This window comes from Macaca nemestrina, chromosome 17, assembly GCF_043159975.1.
Source record: "Macaca nemestrina isolate mMacNem1 chromosome 17, mMacNem.hap1, whole genome shotgun sequence".
NCBI lineage: Eukaryota > Metazoa > Chordata > Mammalia > Primates > Cercopithecidae > Macaca > Macaca nemestrina.
In genome coordinates this window covers 68,139,921-68,157,110 of record NC_092141.1, presented here as the reverse complement: position 1 = coordinate 68,157,110, position 17,190 = coordinate 68,139,921, and the positions used below count along the sequence as shown (strand labels likewise).

The following is a 17,190-nucleotide window of genomic DNA, read 5'->3' as shown; positions in this document are numbered from 1 at the left end:
AAATTCTTTTGTAGAGATGGGGTCTTACTATGATGCCCAGGCTGGGGGTGTTTCTATCTTTCCTGTTACAGGTTCCCTTCAAATGTCTGATAATCTTTGGCTATCTGTTCATAACAAGGCACTAAAAAGCTGAGTGAAAGGTCTATGTGGATGGGGCTTCCTGAATGATGGACTTCTCTGTGGAGTATTTGGACACGAACATGATCTTTATGTAGGAAGACACCTCCCTACCCTCACTCCCATTGTTGGTACAGGAAGGTTTTTCTTCCCTAAGCTAGTCAATTTTCTTTTCTTTTTTTTTTTTTTTTTTTGAGATGGAGTCTTGCTCTGTCGCCCAGGCTGGAGTGCAGTGGCAGGATCTCAGCTCACTGCAAGCTCCGCCTCCCGGGTTCACACCATTCTCCTGCCTCAGCCTCCCGAGTAGCTGGGACTACAGGGGCCTGCCACCTCGCCCGGCTAGTTTTTTGTATTTTTTAGTAGAGACGGGGTTTCACCGTGTTAGCCAGGATGGTGTCGATCTCCTGACCTCGTGATCCGCCCATCTCGGCCTCCTAAAGTGCTGGGATTACAGGCTTGAGCCACCGCGCCCAGCCAAGCTAGTCAATTTTCTAGAGAGTGTTCCTACGCTCTTTTGTTGAAGTCAGACTCTCTGACCAGAACGGAGGCTTTACCATATCCTCCCATTTTCAGCATGGTTGCTCCTTCTCACCTATAAAGTCCAGTCTCTCTGGTTCAGCCTTTCCAGAGGGAAAACCTCCAGTTTGCTACCTGGGTGGGAAAAGAGACATCGAGTCATCAGTGTCACCAGGGGCTTCCACTTCCTGAGCCTTTCTGATGTACTTTAGCATTGATCAACTTCTTTCCTGTCTTCTACTCCGTGACTTCTTTTTCTCCACTCTACTAAAGTCATTTCCATTTATCTATGCTCTCTGGCCTCCAAAATGTTGACATCTGTTGCCTCCCATTGTCTCTTCTCCAGGTCTCTTTGTCTATGTGACTTTATGCACTTCTTACTCCTTTGCTCTCATTTCAGTGGGCTTTTGAGAGGGAGAAGAGGTCAGAGTGGTGTGTATCCCCGTGATTCAATCTTTCACGCTACCCTAAAGTCTCTTTACAATGTTTGAACCAGGCGCGGTGTCTCACGCCTGTAATCGCAGCACTTTGTGCTTTGTTTTTTTTGTTTTTAATTTTTTTTTTTGTTTGTTTTTTTTGAGATGGAGTCTCTCTCTGTCACCCAGGCTAGAGTGCAGTGGTGCGATCTCGGCTCACTGCAACCTCTGCCTCCTGGGTTCAAGAGATTCTCCTGCCTCGGCCTCCCAAATAGCTGGGATTACAGGTGCGCGCCACCACGACCGGCTAATTTTTGTATTTTTGTAGAGATGGGGTTTCACCATTGCTGGCCAGGCTGGTCTTGATCTCCTGACCTGAGGATCCGCCTGCCTCGGCCTCCCAATGTGCTGGGATTACAGGCGTAAGCCACCCCACCCGGCCAATCGCAGCACTTTGGGAGGTTGAGGTGGGCAGATCACAACGTCAGGAGTTCGAGACCAGCCTGGCCAACATGGCGAAACCCGGTCTCCACTAAAAATATATATTAAAAAAAAAAAAAAAAAAAAAAAAAGGCCCGGCGCGGTGGCTCTCGCCTGTAATCCCAGCACTTTGGGAGGCCGAGGTAGGTGGATCCCGAGGTCAGGTGATCAAGACCATCCTGGCTAACACGGTGAAACCCCGTCTCTACTAAAAATACAAAAATTTAGCCGGGCGTGGTGGCGGGCGCCTGTGGTCCCAGCTATTCGGGAGGCTGAGGCAGGAGAATGGCGTGAACCCGGGAGGCGGAGCTTGCAGTGAGCTGAGATCACGCCACTGCACTGCAGCCTGGGTGACAGAGTGAGACTCCGTCTCAAAAAACAAACAAACAAACAAACAAAAAGCTGGGCTTGGTGGCGGGCGCCTGTAATTCCAGCTACTATGGAGGCTGAGGCAGGAGAATCTCTTGAATCTGGGAGGCGGAGGTTGCAGTGAGCCAAGATGGCGCCACTGTACTCTGGCAATAGTGCAAGACTCCGTCTCAAAAAAAAAAAAAAAAAAAAACCCACAATGTTTGAATTCTGTGTGCCCTGCCTCCCCTTAGGTGGAAGTGTAGGCTGAAGCATGGGTGAGGCAAAGGGTAACAACTAGAAAATACATATCCTTCCTCAAAAAATTACATTCCATTTGACTCTTTCAGGGCAAGGTAAGAGCCATTTTTCCATTGTGTGATTTCTGTCAACTACTCTTTTCAAAAGGAGGAAGTCCTACCACCCTTCTATGTGTTTATGTATTTTGGCTAAGAGTGCTGGAGCGCTGGGTGAGGTCCTCAGAAGGGATGGAAAAATCTGAATCTTAACTCACAGTCAGCGCTAGACAGGAGCAGCAGAGATTACTGAATCCAGCTTCCTTATTGTATAAAAAGGAAACTGAAGCCCAGAGAGCTTTAGTCGATTTGAATCAACTTCGGTCCCTTGAGAAATACTTTTCTCAAAGGATGGCTAGATATCAAGCTCCTTGCAGTCTTTGGGCCTTTGGGTCTAATGTTCCCTATGCCCCAATGCTGTGGGCTCCTCGCTGTGCCTCGGGTCAAAGGTCCCTTCAGAGACTGTCCCTCTCAGCACTGCGGCCAGTTTTACTTTTTTGTGGCACTTATTGATATTTAAAAATATTTATTCTACGAGTTATGTGACTTCTTCCACTGGAATGAAATCCCCATAAGAGACCATTCCTGTCTCGTTCACCGTTGAATCCTCAGGGTGAGCTGAGATTCGAAACAAAGTAGTATGGCTCTAAAGTCGCGCTTTAGGCCCAACATTATGCTTCCAAAAATTTAGTAAAGACGATGGACTTCTGCGCACACGGGGAAGCGACAGTGAGAAAAGATACCCGGAAGTGAGCCACAGCAAAACATCCAGACTCGTCCGCACGGTGCCCCTTCTGACCTTTCCCTCCGGAAGCTTTCGCGGCCCTTGGGCGGGAGTGCGCACGCGCGGCCACCAGGGTCGCTCCGGGTCGCGCGCGGAGCAGGGGCTGGAGGGAAGGGTCAGCCTCCAGGGCTGGCAGGCGCCTGCGCTGCGGGGCTCCAGTCAGGACGCGCATTCTCGCTCCCTCCCTCGGCTGCGCGCGCCCGGTGGGCGTGGGAGGAGGCGGGGAACCGGGGAGGGGCGGGTGTCGCAGGAGGGAAGGAGCGAACCGGAGAGCGTCGTCCTGAGAGGAGTGAAGGCGGCAAAATGGCGGACCGCTTCTCCCGCTTCAACGAGGACCGAGACTTTCAGGTAAACACGGGCGTCGCCGAGGATGCGGGGAAGGCGCTGGTCTAGCCCAGAATGTCCTTCATCTCCGGCTCCCAGCCCTCTTTCCTTCCAGGTTTTGCTCCGACTTGCGAATTGGCTCTCTCTTCTCCCGTCTCTGCTTTCTCAAGAGGCCTCCCGGCTTGAGGGAGGCCGCATCTCCTCTCACGCGCATTCTCTACCCCAGAAACTCAGGCCGCGGGGCTTGCGGCTTCCGCCTGTTTGGCGTCGGATTTGGGAACCGGGCCTGGGAGCTCTGTGGGGGGCTGTGCCCTCCGGGTCTGCCCGGCCTGTGCCGGCAAAGGGCTGGCTCCCAGGGGACCAGAGGGGTGGTTGGGTTGGGCTGGGAGGACTTGGGGGCGAGTGTTGCTGAGGCCAAGGCTTCCGAACCCCGGGATTTTGCTCTCACGGATCCTTTTGGGGTCCTTCTCTTTTCTTTTTTCACTGTGATGAATCAGTTGCTTTCATTGTCTGTTTTTCCTTTTCCTTACCTGGGAAAAGGTTGCATTCGTTATCAGACGCCTTATTGGTTAGTCATACATTAAGATTTCCCGGGACATAAGTGTTGCTGCTGTTATTAGGCTGTTAATTGGGCTTGGAAAACAGTAAGTTACTGGACTATGATCCGATGTGAGCCTAACCTCAAATCCTATCTCGAAAGATTTGTAAGAAGCGTAATGATAATGGACCTTCCACGCGTGGGGTCACTAGTGCCAAAAGCTTGATTTTTCTTTTTTCAATTGCAAATGTTGGTATGGAAAAATGCCCTTACGATGGCAAGCTCTATTGAGTAAAAAATAAAGGCCAAATTAGAATAACTCGTTTTTTCGTTGTTGAAAATACCTTGCTGTTGAAATTGTTACCGCGGAAATCTCGACGACTAAAAGGGATTTAGTAGAGATTGGCTATTTCTAGGTAAAATACATCCGTAGAGTCTCAAAAAAAACCTCTGCATTACTACCGCATATCCTGGCAACTGCAATTTGGGTCAGGGGATGAATCTCAGAACTCAAGTTTTTATCCGGCTGCAGATCCTACTCAAAGCAATAGGAAAGCACTCTAGGTGTGTTTCAGAATGCAGTTTAAAGAGTTTGAATTCCCTGAGATGATAGGACTGGTAAATAAATAGATAAAGCAGTTTAACAATTTTAACTCAGCACTGTTAACAAGGTAGTACATAGAACGCTTATGAGAAGTTTTGCAGCAGTAAGGGATCTGGGGGCTGTTAAAGCCTTGTGATCATGCGCTTGCTGTATAGCTGCAGCACAATACAGAAGAATCTCAAGGTGTTCTAAGGATATAATGCAGATTCACCAAAGTTTGAAGCAGTTCATATTAGCCTTTTGATCCCTGAGAAATATATGTATATTTTAGCAAGCACTATAAAATATGAGTAGGCTGCAAGGTGTATGATGAGCGTTATTGATTTTTAAATTACCAATAGAGACCTATTGATAACTAAAGCCCGCAAATGCTTTTCAGAGGAGAGAATCTCAAGGTGACCTAATAAAATCGAAAATAGATAATATGGACAATTAAATTTTGAGGAAAGATGACTGTCAACCACAGAATTCCAGCAGGCTTAACAAACAGGATTTTCGGGGCCTTTAATGAAGATTTTGAAAATTGTGGATAGCAGAGTGTGAATGCTGTTTCCTGAAAAAAATTGAGGGGGTTAGCCTCTACTTTTTCAATACTCAGTTTCTAAGTAAGATGACCCTCTCTTTTGATGCTTTAGTTGGGTATTGCAAAACCTGATTTTGGTTTCATGGTAGTCCTTTGAAGATGATATGTATAGTTCATTTTCTGCTTCTATGTTGAAAGAACCAACCCGTTAAGTTGGGTCAGCCAGGAAGATGTTGGGGTTTTTTTTGTTTGTTTTTGAGACGGAATCTCACTCTGTCGCCCAGGCTGGAGTGCGGTGGCACCATCTCGGCTTACTGCAACCTTCCCCTCCCGGGTTCAAGCGATTCTTCTGCCTCAGACTGCCGAGCAGCTGAGACTACAGGCGCCTGTCACCACACCCGGCTTATTTTTGTATTTTTAGTAGAGATGGGGTTTCACCGTCTTGGCCAGGCTGGTCTCGAACTCCTGACCTCGTGATCCGCCTGCCTCGGCCTCCCAAAGTGCTGGGACTGCAGGTGTGAGCCACCGCACCCGGCCGAAAATGTTGGTTTTTAAAATTCAGATGTCCTAGCATTTTGGGTAAATAAGGTATTGGGAATGGAAACCTTTTTAGACAGTTGGAAGATGTTAAAACTTTTATAAATTATGTTAATTTATAACATTCATTTAAAGTACTTTTATTTAAAAATGAAGTGGTATTTTTCTGTGTGTTTTAATAAAGGGAAAAATACAGATTGTCTTTCACTTAATGATGTCTTTTGATTCAAAGATATTGGTGAGAGAATGTAATAGGATTCTCCTGTGAATAATGTATCTGAAACATTTTCGGCTTCAGGTTATTCAAAATTAAACGTGGCCTCCTTAAAAGGTTTTGGGTGAAGCCACTGACTATACTTGAAAACAAATCATAGTAAGTTTCCAAACAGAATGGATAGATCTTGTTGCTTTCAACAGATCTTGTAGCACTGGAAATTTTTCTGTTCATCTTCTCTGGTAAGTTCAAGATGACTGTTATTTTCTTTGCCTTTAATTTGGCAGGATGATTTAAAGCTGTAGAGCTTCACTCTCTACCAGTTTATCAAGTGCAAATTTTAGAGAGTTTGATGTCTCTTGAAATTATTATGGAGTCAGGGAGTTGGGCTGAGTATTACAATTTGTGAATACCTACGTTTCTTTTTTTTTTTTTTTTTTTTTGAGTCCGAGTCTCGCTCTGTCACCCAAGCTGGAGTGCAGTGGCGCGATCTTGGCTCACTGCAACCTCCGCCTCCCGGGTTCAAGCGATTCCCCTGTCTTGCCCTCCCGAGTAGTTGGGACTACAGGCGCTCGCCACCACACCCAGCTGTTTTTTTTTTTTATTTTTAGTAGAGACAGGGTTTCACCATGTTAGCCAGGATGGTCCTGATCTGCTGACCTCGTGATCCGCCCGCTTTGGCCTCCCAAAGTACTGGTATTACAGGCGTGAGCCTCCACACCCGGCATGAATACCTAAGTTTCAAAGGTATTTTGTATATATAGTGAAAAGTTACGGTTAACGGTGGTATTCCACTTGAAGCACTCATGAATATAGAGATTAATCATTATCAGGAACCTAACTTTTTTTAATTTGTAACTTTATTATAATAACGAACAGGTCCTATTCCACAGGCTTTATGTGTCTTATTTCATAGTCTTCACTATAACCCTTACGAGGTAGGTACTGTTTTTACTGCCGTTTTCAGCTGAGGCACAGAGAATTAGGTAACTTAGCCAATTACATACATCTGTTAAATGGCAGAGCCTAAATTCATACTGACTTTTGGACTCTTGAACTTGTCCTCGTGACCATTTTGTCTGCTGCTGACAATTACACATTTTATATAGCTGTAATTGAGTCATCAAATGTGGAGGATAAACTTATAGGTGACGAAGAATAAGGGAGCTTTTAGAAAGGTGATACAATTGCAGTTTTTATTCTGTTTGGTTTTGTCCAGATCTGTTTCTTTCTGGTCTCCCAATGGCTTCTAGGGGGGCATTCAACAATGATAAATTACGTTGTGTCATAGAGGATATATTGTTAACTGTTTTAGTTTAGACATTCTTTTGTCTAGCCTTTAAAGTGTTGTTTTTTTAAATCTTTGGTAATCTTTGTAATCTAAGCTGATGTGTTTATTTTTACAAATGTTTTAAGATCTTTAACTACTCCTTTAAGAATCTGACCTCAATTTCTGAATGAGATGTTACTTCTGCCGGCATTTACCAGATTAAGATATATTTGTTCACAGATTGAAGTGTTACACAAACTAATGGAAAATATATAACTTAAGATAATCAACACTTTGGATTACAGGTTCATTAAAGAAAGTTTTGTTTGTACAGTGATGTATAACTAGCCATACGGTGCCATTAAGATACAGTGCTTAACATTTTATGGTTGCGCAGCTATTATTGGTGATGCAGCTGAATGCTGGTGAGGAAATGATCTTTAGCGTATGTACCTGCAGAGGACTGATGATTTGTGTTCTGAGTGTTCTCTGCATTTTATTTCTTTTCTTTTTTTTGTTTTGAGACGGAGTTTCGCTCTTGTTGCCCATGCTGGAGTGCAATGGCACCATCTCGGTTCACCTCAACCTCCGCCTCCCGGGTTCAAGCGATTCTCCTGCCTCAGCCTCCTGAGTAGCTGGGATTACAGGCATGTCCCACCACGTCCAGCTGTTTTTTTTGTATTTTTTAGTAGAGACAGGGTTTCACCATGTTGGTCAGGCTGGTCTCAAACTCCCAGCCCAGGTGATCCACCCACCTCAGCCTCCCAAAGTGCTGGGATTACAGGTGTGAGCCACTGCGCCCGGCCCTCTGCATTTTATTTCTAGTGAAAAGTAACTACAGGAATAGATCAGTGAGTGATAAGTTGATAAGAGAAACAAGACATACTATCTTAAAGGTCATAATAAAAATACAGAAATTGCCCAAGAACTTTCTGTAATCTATGTAAGTAATCATAATGGTAAATAGCAATAAGCTAGTCATGTATTACATTTATGCAGTATGTTTGTAGGATTCCTCTTTGGGTTTCCATATGTAACCAGTATGTGACCCTCAGGAAATTCTTAGTTGAGACTGTTAAGTGAAGAGGTTCATAGTTTTAAGATATTTAGGTCACAGAAGGGTATTAGTATATTTTCTGTATGTAATATAGTTGGCATTGTAATGCAGATATGCCAGATATGACACATGGACAAGTGTTTTAAATGGTTTTTCCTATGTCTCCCTGTAATCTGGAAGAAATGCCACAAGCTATTTAAAGTAATGTCAGTTTGGCTTGGGATACTGAAACTTATGTAAAATCATTACTCTTTCCTGTCTCATAGTATGATAAGTGAAAAGGATTAGAATCAGGGCTGTTGTACCAGTTTCAAAATACTGATGCTGAATTGACATGATTATTAGCAAATGCAAAATGATACTGACATTGGTTAATATATTCTCAGGAGATCAAGAGTGACCAAAGTAAAGTCAGCGTAAGAGAAGTTTCCCTGGAGGTGATTTGAAGGGTAAATGGTATATAATCACTTTTAAAATGTGGGACATATCAAGGAATAACATCGCAGAGAGAGACTTAAGTTGTAATTAGGAAAGATTGGGGTTGGGAAGAGAGGGCTTCATGTGATGATATATTTCATTATTTGTTTTCAAAGTAGGCATGGGAGGCAGGAAGAAACAGATCTGGACAAATACAGTATTAGACTGTTATTTCAGGTCTTTTACAGTACAGTCAGAATGATAGAAAAACAAGTATTCCTGTTGTACCTTTCCTTTTCTTCTATACATGTAACGCAGTTCTCATTAGAGTACTGCAAAGGGATTCTTTCATCACATTTTCTCATGTCTTTATGATAAATTGTATAACCAAAGCTAAAATTTGTGACTTAAATTTTTATTCTTTTTTTTTTTTTTTTTGGAGACGGAATCTCGCTCTGTCGCCGAGGCTGGAGTGCAGTAGCACGATCTTAGCTCACTGCAAGCTCCGCCTCCCGGGTTCACGCCATTTTCCTGCCTCAGCCTCCTGAGTAGCTGGCACTACAGGCGCCCGCCACCACGCCGGGCTAATTTTTTGTATTTTTTAGTAGAGATGGGGTTTCACCATGTTGGTCAGGCTGGTCTCGATCTCCTGACCTCGTGATCCACCCACCTCGGCCTCCCAAAGTGCTGGGATTATAGGCATGAGCCACCGCGCCCAGCTAAAATTATTTTAAGACACATATATAATAAGCTATCGCAATTGTGCTGCTTCATAATTGAGATACATTTCCATGTGATTTCTGTTTATCTGGGTACATGATAAAAATTTTTTAAAGGACAGTCTGTTTTTCTTTTCTTTTTTTTTGGAGACAGTGTCTGGCTCTTTTGCCCAGACTGGAGTACAGTTGTGGGATCTTGGCTCACTGCAGTCTCCACCTCCTGGGCTCAAGCAGTCCTCCCACTTCAGCCTCCCGAGTAGCTGGGACTACAGGAATGTATCACCATGACTGGCTAAGCTCTGTATTTTTTTTAGAGACAGGGTTTCAACTTGTTGCCCAGGCCGATATTGAACTCCTGGGCTCAAGCAATCCTCCCACCTCAGCCTCCCAAAGTGCTGGGATTACAGGCATGCACCACTGCACCCAGCTGACAGTCTGTTTTTTTTATGTGGTCAAGATTTTTTTAATTTAATTTTTTAAAATGAAAAAAAATTTTTTTTTTGAGACAAGGTCTCACTCTGTCACTCAGGCTGGAGTGCAGTGACGTGATCATGGCTCCCAGCAGCCTCGACCTCCCAGCTTCAAGTGATTCTCCCACCTCAGCCTTCTGAGTAGCTGGAGCTACAGGTGTATCACCAAGCCCTGCTAATTTTTTTGCATTTTTGTAGAGATGGGGTTTCGCCATGTCACCCAGGCTGGTCTCAACTCCTGAGCTCAAGCTATCCTACCATCTCGGCCCCCCAAAAGTGCTGAGATTACAGGCATGTGCCACTGCACCTGGCCAAGATGACCATTTTCTGAAAAGAAGTAGCAGAAGTTCGTGAGATCTTAATTATGAATCAGAAACCTATGTAAAGGTTTCATTTTTGCTCTTGTGACTTAGTTTCTAGTATTTTATTAATGAAAATGGTTTCTAGCTTTGAAGTGGATTCCAGTTCATGAGTTCTGTTAAAATTCCTTCCCTGAAACAACTTAGTACTTTTGCTTGTATGTCTGGCATTAATTTTCTTTTCATATTAGCGTTGCCATTTAGCATTAAATGAAAGCAGATTCATGGTAATTACCCAAGGAATTACAGATGACCACCACTAATACTGAAAGAAGTCATTGATTTGATATTGCAGTGAATACCAGAAGATGTTGTAATGATTTTCCACTTATAAAAAGTGAATTGTCCATTTAACTGTGGAAGTCTAAGCAAATGTGCTTAATGCATATTGTATTAGTCAATGCAAAAAGTTAAATATGCCCAGGCTGAAAGAAGCTATATGCTGTATGGTCATTTTTTATACCAAATGATTTCTTTGGAATTTAAACAAATATGTTTAGTATTTTATTCCTAATTTAGGAAGAAAAAGCAGCTAAAGTTATTCTGACATTGTACACAGATTAGTAGCACATGACTCTGTTATTTAGTAAGCCCTATAGATAGTAAGGAATTAAAATTGTTAGTGAGCAAAACAGGAGTATCCTGCCATTTACTTTAATTCTTTTTATCATAGTTTTGAGGTACAATAATTCCTGTGTGCATGTCACTCAAGCAACCAGAAAGTGTCTTTGTAATACGCATTTGGTCTCATCTCATGAAGTTCCAATTATTTGTTGTCATCCTTGCCACTCTTTGGCAATTACATTGATTTCAAAGAGGAATTCCAGTTCATCTTAGTGTTTCATAGAATTGAAACACAGAATAGCTTTACAGGTTTAAAGTTGTAATAGAAAAAAGTCATAGAGTTTTCTGACGTTTTAATAATGACATTGTTGGAAAAGTCAGTACCTCTCTTATAGCTCCCCTAACATTATTCTTCCAGAGTTAATGAGAAAAGAGGAGCTTAATTTTTCATCCTTTTTGTAGGCAGTGCTGATCAAAATCAAGAAATTATTTTGACACTGTAGGTCTTGACTATAGAAGTAAAGGTAGGTTGGGCGCAGTGGTTCACGCCTGTAATCCCAGCATTTTGGGAGGCTGAGGCAGGTGGATCACCCGAGGTCGGGAGTTCAAGACCAGCCTGGCCAAAATGGCGAAACCCCATCTCTACTAAAAATACAAAAAATTAGCTGGGTGTGGTGGTGTGCTCCTGTAGTCCTTGCTACTCGGGAGGCTGACGCAGGAGAATCTCTTGAACCTGGGAGGCGGAGGTTGCAGTGAGCCGATCCTGCACTATTGCACTACAGCCTGGGCAACAGAGTGAGACTCCGTCTCAAAACAATACAAAACATAACAGAAAAAGAAATTAAGCTAATGCTTGTGGATTGTATGCTGTAGTGTCAGTGATTTCCCTTGTTGCTATGAATAGAGAGCTATGAGTAAAATTATGAGGAATCTTTAAAGAAAGGGCAAAAGTGGTCGAAAATTTAATTGGTTTAATATTTGTACTAGGGTATCATCTGTGCAAGCAATAACAAGGGTTATATTTACTTTGAGAATAGTTTCTAGAATATAGACTTAATTTTTGAAAACTTAAATAAAACAGTGTTTGAATAGTGGTTGTACTAAGAAGTACTTATTGTAATTTAAGTGTTACTGTGCGGGTAGTTGGTTAAGAAGTGTTTTTGTTTTTCTTTTTTCTTTTTTTTTGAGACAGATTCTCGCTCTGTCGCCTAGGCTGGAGTGCAGTGGCCGGATCTCAGCTCACTGCAAGCTCCGCCTCCCGGGTTTACACCATTCTCCTGCCTCAGCCTCCCGAGTAGCTGGGACTACAGGCGCCCGCCACCTTGTCCGGCTAGGTTTTTTTTTGTATTTTTAGTAGAGACGGGGTTTCACTGTGTTAGCCAGGATGGTCTCGATCTCCTGACCTCGTGATCCGCCCGTCTTGGCCTCCCAAAGTGCTGGGATTACAGGCTTGAGCCACCGCGCCCAGCCTGTTTTTGTTTTTCAAGGAGTTTTCATATTAGTTGGAGAGATAAACATAAGTAATAAAGTTTAGTTTATTATTCATAAGACCAGCATGATTATCAGAAAAACAGTATAGCTAATAAATGCAAAACTCTAAGGAGAGAACCCTTAAAGTGGGATGATTGGATATGATGTTATGTTATGTTATGTTATGTTATGTTATGTTATGTTATGTTATGTTTTTCAGACAGAGTCTTGCTCTGTTGCCCAGGCTGGAATGCAGTGGCGTGATCTCAGCTCACCGCAACCTCCACCTCCTGGGTTCAAGCAGTTCTCATGGCTCACCCTCACAAGTAGCTGGGATTACAGGCGCCCACCACCACGCCTGACTAATTTTTGTATTTTTAGTAGAGATGGGGTTTCACCATGTAGGTCAGGCTGGTCTTGAACTCCCACCTCCAGTGATCTGCCTGCCTTGGCCTCCCAAAGTGCTGAGATTACAGGTGTGAGCCACCGTGCTGGCCTGGGCATACTTTTATGAAGAAGTTAGCATTTAAGCTGGATCTTGAAGGTTGGGATTGCAACCTTCAAGTGAATGGAAGTACACTCAGTTGGAAAAAATAGCCAGGACAAAAGTAAAGAAGTAGAACAAGCAGAATTTGTTTTTTTAGGACAATGAATTAATGATTGGGCATAGGGAAAAAGTGGAGACTAGGGCTGCAAAGATAAATTTTATTTTAATACTATAAGCAGGAATGCACTAATTATTTAAGGTGCTTAAGCTGAGGGATAGACAGTCAAAGCCCTCTTACTTATAGGAAGATTAATTCAGCTATAGTTTGTTAGATGTGCTATACCCATATAGTTAAAGTGCTGATAACCAGTCTCTCTTAACCAGAGTTAATGTGAATAGGAGCAAATGGGTAGAGGGCGTATATGAGGAGTGATTACAATAATGGACCATGTGATTTCTTTTTTTTTGAGATGAAGTTTCGCTCCTGTTGCCCAGGCTGGTATGCAGTGGTGCGGTCTTGGCTCACTGCAACCTCCGCCTCCCAGGTTCAAATGATTCTCCTGCCTCAGCCTCCCAAGTAGCTGGGATTACAGGCGCCTGCCACCATGCCCGGCTAATTTTTGTATTTTTAATAGGGACAGGGTTTCACTATGTTGGCCAGGCTGGTCGCGAACTCCTGACCTTAGGCGATCCATCCACCTCGGCCTCCCAAAGTGCTGAGATTACAGGTGTGAGCCACTGTGCCCAGCTGGACCATGTGATTTTAAGCTTAGTAAGGAGATGAATGAGGACTTTTGGGAGTGCGGGTGGTGGCAGCAGTGTAGGTAGTGAGAGGGTGAAAAATTGGTAGGATCAATGGATTGTAGATTCTAATGGGATTTAAGACTTGTTAGAGTGGGAGTACTGGAGGGAATGAGCTAGAAAGATAGAAGGTGGTGGTTGTAGAATACAATGTTTGAAATAACAGTTATATTAATAGAAGGGTTGAGATTATTAATGATTATGAGAGTACATGGTTAAGGCAGAATGGAGAACAAGATCATTGTAGGAAAGGAAGTTAAGGAACTGAGGCACCAGGATGTTACAAAGATAATCTGACCTGGTTATGAGAATGGTAATATGGTATAGTTGTATACTTTATGGTTTAATAAATGCCTTTTATATAATGTTCTTTTCTGGTTCTTTTAATAATTCAGTGAAGTAAATAGAATAGGTACTAATCCTGTTTTGAAGATGAAGAAACTGAGGCCTGGATAAATTATTTTGCCTAGTGCAGAGCTGAAGTTTGAACTTTGATCTTTTGACTTCTTTTGTTCTTTTCTTTTTAAATAAAAGAGATGGAATTTTGTTACATTGCCCAGGCTGGACTTGAACTCCTGGGCTCACACCATCCTCCCACCTGTGCCTCCCTAGTAGCTGAGACTACAGGTGCATGCCATCGAGCCTGGCTGATTTCTTGTATAGTATTCTGTTTACTGTGGTATATAGATTGGCCTCTCTTCAAGGTATTACACCTTTATAAAAGTTGACTACTGGCCGGGCGCGGTGGCTCAAGCCTGTAATCCCAGCACTTTGGGAGGCCGAGACGGGCGGATCACGAGGTCAGGAGATCGAGACCATCCTGGCTAACACGGTGAAACCCCGTCTCTACTAAAAAATACAAAAAACTAGCCGGGCGAGGTGGCGGGCGCCTGTAGTCCCAGCTACTCGGGAGGCTGAGGCAGGAGAATGGTCTAAACCCGGGAGGCGGAGCTTGCAGTGAGCTGAGATCCGGCCACTGCACCCCAGCCTGGGCTACAGAGCAAGACTCTGTCTCAAAAAAAAAAAAAAAAAAAAAAAAAAAAAAAGTTGACTACTGTGATATATGGTGAGGATAATATCAGCTACTGTTTGTTGCCAGCTAGATTACATGTCAGGTCTGGTGCCAAGACATTTTGAAGATATTTGTCTAATCCAAGTAACTCTTCAAACTAGTTGGTGGTATCTCACTTTTTTTTTTTCCTTAAACTTTTTTTTTTTTTTTTTTGTGGAGACGGAGTCTTGCTCTGTCGCCCAGGCTGGAGTGCAGTGACTCCATCTCGGCTCACTGCAAGCTCCACCTCCCAGGTTCATGCCATTCTCCTGCCTCAGCCTTCCGAGTAGCTGGGACTACAGGTATGTGCCACCATGCCTGGCTAATTTTTTTGTATTATTAGTAGAGATGGGATTTCACCATGTTAGCTAGGATGGTCTCTATCTCCTGACCTCATGATCCTCCTGCTGGGATTACAGGCGCCTTTTTTTTTTTTTTTTTTTTTTTGAGTTGTCTCTGTCACCCAGGCTGGAGTGCAGTGACTCCATCTTGGCTCACTGCAAGCTCCGCCTCCCAGGTTCACATCATTCTCCTGCCTCAGCCTCCCGAGTAACTGGCACTACAGGCGCCCGCCACTACGCCTGGCTAATTTTTTGTGTTTTTAATAGAGATGGCGTTCACCATGTTGGTCAGACTGGTCCCAAACTTCTGACCTCAGATGATCCGCGCCCACCTTAGCCTCCCAAAGTGTTGGGATTACAGGCATGAGCCAACGTGCCTGGCCTTTTTTTTTTTTTTTTTTTTAAATAGAGGCAGGGTCTTGCTGTGTTTCCCAGGCTACACTTGAACTGAAGCAATTCTTCCACCTCAGTCTGTTGAGTAGTTGGGACTATAGGCATGTGCCACTGCTCCTGGCTAAAAGTTAGTTTTTCTGGCTGGGTGCAGTGGCTCATGTCTGTAATCACAGCACTTTAGGAGGTCGAGGTGGGCGGATCACTTGAGGTCAGGAGCTCAAGACCAGCCTGGCCAACATGGTGAAACCCCGTCTGCTACTAAAAAATATAAAAATTAGGCCGGGCGTGGTGGCTTACACCTGTAATCCAGCACTTTGGGAGGCCAAGGAGGGCAGATAACTTGAGGTCAGGAGTTCAAGACCAGCCTGGCCAACATGGTGAAACCCCGTCTCTACTAAAAATACAAAAATTAGTTAGGTGTGGTGGCACGTGCCTGTAATCCCAGTAAGGCTGAGGCAGGAGAATCACTTGAACCCGGGAGGCAGAGGTTGCGGTGAGCCAAGATCATGCCACTGCACTCCAGCCTGGGCAACAGACCAAGACTCTGTCTCAAAAAAAAATTACAAAAATTAGCTGGGCACGGTGGCTGGTACCGGTAATCCCAGCTACTTGGGATACTGAGGCATGAGAATTTGTTAAACCTGGGAGGCGGAGGTTGCAGTGAGCCAACATCGCCCCACTGCACTCCAGCCTGGGCAACAGAGTGAGACACTGTCTCAAAAATAAATAAATAAAATTTAAAAAAAAATAAATTTTATTTTTCAGCATAGTGCTTTTTTGGGAAAACAGTTATTTCTTGTCCTAATCACATTATCCAGAAGAATTTGATGTGTCAAACAGGTGTACATGTATTTTTAGATGAGTGTGTGATATTTCTGCACCCTTGATCCAGTGTGATGTGTTTTCAGGTTCTTAGTTACTTGTTGAGATTGCTGGCCAATTATCTTTCCTACCAATTAACATAGAATTAAATTTATGTATTAAGTGAAGTTTATTCCTCTGGGTCATTGACTGGCCTCAGCAGTATTTTAAAATAATAATCTATTACTTTGTACCTCTTTAAACCTCACAACGTATGTAACAATGCTATAGTGTAATAATCTGGATTTTACAGCGGGGGAAACGGGCCTAGAGAGAGGTTTGGGAATTTGCCCAAGGTTATACAACTAGCAAATGGTAGTGACTTGATTTCTGGTGTCTCTGACTTCAGAGAGCTTTGTTTATTATAATAATATACTGGAAACTGTTGTAAATCAGACTATATGATTATGGAAACAACAGTGAAGAATTAGGTTCATTAGGAATTGATCACAATGGTGTTTCTGTCTACCTTGTAAATAGAAATAATTTTTTTCTCTTTTGAGACAGTGTCTCACTCTGTTGCCCAGGCCAGAGTTCAGTGGTGTAATCTTGGCTTACCACAACCTCCATCTACCGGGTTCAAGCAGTTCTCCTGCCTCAGCCTCCCTAGTAGCTGGGACTGCAGGTGCCTGCCACCACACCTGGCCAATTTTTGTATTTTTGGTAGAGACAGGGTTTCACCATGTTGGCCAGGCAGGTCTTGAACTGTTGACTTCAGGTGATTCACCCACCTCAGCCTCCCAAATTGCTGGGATTACAGGCGTGAGCCATCGCATCTGGCCGTAAATTGAAATAAATTTTAAGTATACTAGTGAAATGACACCAATAATCCCCAGGATGTCCATTTCTTTTTGGATAGGCTTTTTCTCCCGGGACATTTTCTTTTTAAATTCCATTTTTAAAGGCGCATACATACATTTATTTATTGAGACAGGATTTCTTACAGGTCAAGGATTCTACTTCCAAACACAGGACAAAAGTGGAAATTTGCCCAGGATGCAGTACAGTGGTGCGATCACTGCTTACTGCACTCTTGACCTCTTGGACTCAGGCGATCCTCCCATTGCAGCCTCCCGAGTAGCTGGGACTACAGGTGTGTACCACCACATTCAGTTAATTTAATTTTTTGTATTGTTTGTAGAGACGGGGTCTTCTTTTGTGGTCTTGAACTCCTGGCCTCTAGTGATCTTCCTGCCTTCCAAAGTGCTAGGATTACAAGTGTGAGCCACCATG

General features: G+C 43.5%; 1 protein-coding gene across 9 annotated transcripts in view; it reads left to right on the top strand.

Annotated features, from left to right (window-relative positions):
- The first annotated feature begins 3,085 nt into the window (after positions 1-3,085).
- Positions 3,086-17,190, top strand: part of LOC105469019 (G-patch domain containing 8) — a 105,686-nt gene continuing 91,581 nt past the window's right edge. For 6 of the 9 annotated variants that reach the window (XM_071083256.1, XM_071083259.1, XM_071083258.1 and 3 more), the window contains exons 1-2: positions 3,221-3,305; positions 16,904-17,050. Coding sequence is in view for 2 of the 9 variants with exons in the window: in XM_011719531.2 (XP_011717833.2) it covers positions 3,261-3,305 (45 nt within the window). In the remaining 7 variants the exon portion in view is untranslated. Of the gene's footprint in view, positions 3,306-16,903; positions 17,051-17,190 lie in introns of all 9 variants that reach the window. The other 3 variants (XM_011719531.2, XM_011719539.2, XM_011719571.2) reach the window with 3 other exon arrangements.